At 47.8% G+C, this 4,544-nt stretch overlaps 1 protein-coding gene across 1 annotated transcript; it reads left to right on the plus strand.

The window, feature by feature from the left end:
- Nucleotides 1-6: 6 nt before the first annotated feature.
- LOC113222997 (tektin-1-like) lies at nucleotides 7-948 on the plus strand. The gene is made up of 2 exons (XM_026452563.1): nucleotides 7-182; nucleotides 695-948. Exons 1-2 carry the CDS (start codon nucleotides 145-147, stop codon nucleotides 900-902), a joined length of 246 nt encoding a protein of 81 aa, XP_026308348.1. The 5' UTR covers nucleotides 7-144; the 3' UTR covers nucleotides 903-948.
- The last annotated feature ends 3,596 nt before the right edge of the window (nucleotides 949-4,544 follow it).

The raw sequence follows: 4,544 nt of genomic DNA on the forward strand, positions 1-4,544 counted from the left end.
GCTTCCCAGGAGAAAAATATTACAGCTCTTGAAAAAGCCATCCTTGATCAAGAAGGGCCAGCCAAGGTGGCTCATACGCGCTTGGAGACCAGGACACACCGGCCGAACGTGGAGCTGTGTCGTGACGTTGCACAGTACAGGCTAATGAAGGAGGTTCAAGAGATCACCCACAACGTTGCAAGGTAGGTTAGCAGCCAATGAGCAGAGGGCCTTAGGGTCTCAATCCCAACCTGGATTTCAAGCAGAGGCTAGGTAGTGACCAGCGGGCTGAATGAAGCCAGCCTGCTTTGTAATGTTTGAGGAATCCCCGCTACAGGGCAGTCTCCACCACCTCCCGCCAAAATTGTTGACTTGGAGAAAATGGATCCCAATATTGAATGATTCTACAGAAGCCCACCTCCAGATGTTTAGGTCAAATCTGCTGTTTTAAACATCAGCATTTCATAAGGTGTCAACGTCATGAATCTGGCCTGTGGCCACCAATTTGAAATCTTTTTTTTTTTTTTTTTACCAGGGCTTTTTCAGTATGCATTTTATTCTAAAATTAATGAGATCTCTGTCTTCATGAGGAGATAGGAAGGGGAAGAGCACATGTCGATTTGGCTCCTGCACTGAACCCTGGGGAATATTCTTTCCCTTGAAAAAGCAATGCATAGAGAGAAATGATTCTCTTCTGTTCTTCCTTTTCTCCCAGATTAAAGGAAACTTTAGCCCAAGCGCAGTCTGAGCTGAAAGGGCTATATCGCAGACAGCTTGCCCTGCAGGAGGAGATCCAGGTCAAAGAGAACACCATCTATATCGATGAAGTGCTGTGTATGCAGATGAGGAAGTCCATCCCACTTAGGGAAGGCGAAGACCGAGGGGTCTGGGCCGGGGGCCTCCGCCCTGATGCTGTCTGCTAATAGTAGGGCTAGTTCCAATTCTCATTAAACCACATCGTAAACAGTAGTTACAGTAGTACCGAGCTCTCATTTCAGGCTGGCGGAGCCTCTAGCCAGCCTGTTGCGACCTCTTGACTGGCATTCCAAGCCCGCTCGGGGGGCTTATTTTGGGGCGAGTTTCTTTTCCTGTGCTGCTGGTATGGTGGTTGCCTAACAATTAAAATCCATATTTTAGCACAGGCCACTCTTCAATGTCACAGGACTTGGGGCCCCAGGACAGGGTTTCAAGACATTTCAGTTCAGATTCAATTCAATAAAGTAGTTGGGCTGGATCACCTATGTAGACCATGCCCCTCTTGCTCATGAGATGCGATGCTAACCTTTCTCTTGGCTCTCAAAATTTCTTTTGTCTAGAAAAGAATGTGGTGATGGCTGACTTAGACCCCTCTGGCTGGTCCATAGGAAGCTTATTCAAGTCCTACAAAACCTAGGTGAAGAGCAGCAGCAGCCCCCATCGGGAGTCGTCTTGAGCCTGTAGGCACCTCTCTGGGTCTTTCTCCGGAGTAAAATTCGATCTGGGGGCAGGAAATGCGGAGTGGGTGAGCCAGGTTGCTGTTGTCTGGGGTTGTGGGGTCATAGGATGGGGATATCACAGGTTGGAGGAGGGCTCTAAGGGGCGCCTGTGGACGCGCGTGTCAGTTGTGGGTGGCAGGCGTGGGAGAGGCAGCTGATGGGGGTACACAGCCTGTGTGCCCAACCCAGGAACTGCAGTCTCAGAATTGCCAGCTTGGAAAATGGGGGGCAAGCATTGCCGGGCTCCAGGCGCAAGCTTTTCCAGGTACCGGTAGAGTAGGTCCTTTAGCGCCACCACGCGGTAAGATATTTACATCTCTTCTTTTCCTGAATGTAAATATCCTCAGAGTGTAAGTTTGGTGATTTCCAGACCATTAGTAATCATTGTGAGAGGTTTCTTGTTTTTTTTTACATACTCAAACAACATAAAGAAAAAGAAAAAAATTCCATTCATGCCATGGGTTCAAGTCAATGGGTAAGACTGGAGGTTCTGGAGTTCGCCATCTGCTGTACCGAACCTCCAAGAGTCCCTACTCATAGGGCTATGGGGGCGTCTTCATACTGAGCCTGTATCATGGGGCAGTAAGTGTTTAATGAATGTGAGCCATTGTGAGCAGTCCCACCCTTTACCAGCATAATTTCTGCACAATTGTACTTACGGCATAAACTCAGTTTCATGATTGTTTTTTTCCTTCACTGCTAATTATTGCAAGCCTTTGTTCATGCGGCTAAATTGTCTTTATAATTATTTTAATGGTTACGTACCTCTTTACAAGTTTTCAGCAAGACTTTTATGTACTTACCGTTTCTTTTCCAAAAAGAGTTCTACTTACGGGAGGCTGCCTTCCGCTGAGTTGCAGCAGGTCGGAGATCGATGTGGGTTACTGTCAAAGGAAGACCTTTGCTGGGGTAGACTGCTCGTTCATTTCTTATTCCGCTAACACTGAAGGAACACCTTCCAAGCACAAGGCTTATCATCTCAGCACCCTCCCATGTGTGAAGCCGCTGCTACACTCTGCTAACATTTGGTTCCCTGATGCTTATGGACACCTGACGGTGTGGGGCTCAGGAGACCTAGCTTCTAGTTCCAACACTGCCAGGAAAGTTTCTCTCCTTCCTTAGCGCCATCTGTAAAGTAAGGAATGGACTATATGGTCCGGAACTCTTCCTAATCCTTGCTGTTCCCTGAATCCGGCTGTCGTAGGGCAAAATGATAATGCAGAGTGTGGGCCTAATACCTGGGAGCTTTGCAATCTAGGTGTTCCTTGGCCCAGAGACTCTTTGCCATCAGAAAGAGATGTTCCCAATCTGGGATGGAGAAATCCCCTTTGAGGCCAAAAGCGCTGGCTTAATTCTGATCTATGCCACTCCAGTGCTGAACATCTCCTCTCAGAGTGCTCAGCAAATACACAGCCCTTCCCAAGCCCCAATCAAGGAGGGAGGCCCCTCTCTGCTCACTGGGAAGCCTCTGGGTGCTCTTCTGCTCTGGCTGGGAAGAGTCCAAATAGGCCTTCCCAGCTCACTGGGCAGACCTCAGAGTTTCTGCTAACTTAGCAGGGTTATGAGGTCTGTCCCAGAGGATGTGGAGACAGTGGACTAAATCCTTCCTTGTGAATACTGCTCTCAGAGGCAGCCAGCCTCAGTGGTGGATTGAGATCTCTGGCTCTGCAGGGAGATGTAACTCAGATCAGCTGGTGGATGAGTTACACGGTCTACCTGTGGTGGGATCCCCGCCAAGTTACTCAACTTCCCCGAGCTTCAGTTGCCTAATCTGTAAACAAGACTAATAAAGCCTAGATGAGCGAGGTAACATACGGAAGACTCTCAACGGTGTCTGGAATATGCTGATTTTAAGGGAAATGCAATTTTGATTACGGTTGAGGCCATTTCTCAACATGTAGACACAAAATGCAGAAACATCTAAGATTTCAAGAAAACAAAGTTCTGCTGGTAAACCTGCTTACGCACTTCCTAGGTCTTATTGGGTATCGACGTGTTTCACAAATGAAATCTGGTCTTAGCCTGTGTTTCATGAAGGACACCTGCAATTAGCCCACCGTTGCAAAAGCCTTCGTAGCTACTGATGAAGGCCACCCTGTTCCATATCCCTTCTGACCCATCCAAGCCAGATATCTTTTCAAGATAAAATACAGCTTTCTTCTTAGATAATACAAAATTTATTTTAAAATACCATCGCTTAAATTGGGAGTCATTTAAACTTGAATTTTCTTAAGATAGAACCAAAGTCGAACGTGTCTGTCATCCACATAATTAAAAGAAACACAGGAGGAAAGTTTCTGTCTCTCCCGTGGTTCACTTGGCAGTGATAAGTGGGAATTCTCCCGGTGGCACAGGACTTGGCACGCTGGGAAAATCCCCAGAAGCTTGTTTTTCTCCCAGAGTCCCCAATCTAGGTATTTCTCTGTTCTGTGGATTCTGTTGCCTGCCACTCACCATAACCCAGACAGCCCATGTCTTGTCATCTTCGCCCTCCACCACCACTCTAGCATGCTCTGGGGGTGCCAGGGTTGGGAGTGGCAAGGTCAGAGCCACCCTCCCAGGAGAGCAGGATCATATTTGGGTAACAGTAGTGAGTAATGGTATTAGATCCCACCTTTGGTTCCCGTTCAGAACTACGCTCTATTAAACGTAGTTTCTCATTCATTCATGCCCGGCCCTGATTCACGATACAAAGGTACCTTGTACCAAGGCGAGCAGGCGGCTTTGAGCAGCAGTGAGATCCCCACGCTGGCCAGGACTTTGCTGAGGGCATTCTTCTGTGGGTAGATGAGGTGACAATGGCCCGTCCTGTCCCTTGAGTCCATAAGGTTCTAAGTCTCAGTGAGTGGCCTTGCCCACCAGCAATCACTGCTTTAGAGAAGAGAGATTAGACTCACTCTGGCATGCTGCTTAAGAAGAAATCCGAGGTTCCCTCTTCCTAACTTACGTGATCACAACGCACCTGCTGTCAGCTGTTGAGTTTTGAGGAGCACAGCTTGGCCTCACCTACTCTAATCCTTTTTGTAAGGTCATGGAAGAGATTGCTTCCCAGGAGAAAAATATTACAGCTCTTGAAAAAGCCATCCTTGA

This window comes from Piliocolobus tephrosceles, unplaced genomic scaffold, assembly GCF_002776525.5.
Source record: "Piliocolobus tephrosceles isolate RC106 unplaced genomic scaffold, ASM277652v3 unscaffolded_37390, whole genome shotgun sequence".
Lineage (NCBI taxonomy): Eukaryota > Metazoa > Chordata > Mammalia > Primates > Cercopithecidae > Piliocolobus > Piliocolobus tephrosceles.

Bases quoted from the DNA above. Each gene is read 5' to 3' on its own strand.
- LOC113222997 (XM_026452563.1), top strand. From the start codon at position 145: ATGAAGGAGGTTCAAGAGATCACCCACAACGTTGCAAG. The intron at 183-694 runs GTAGGTTAGCAG...CTTTTCTCCCAG, and splicing joins ATCACCCACAACGTTGCAAG to ATTAAAGGAAACTTTAGCCC.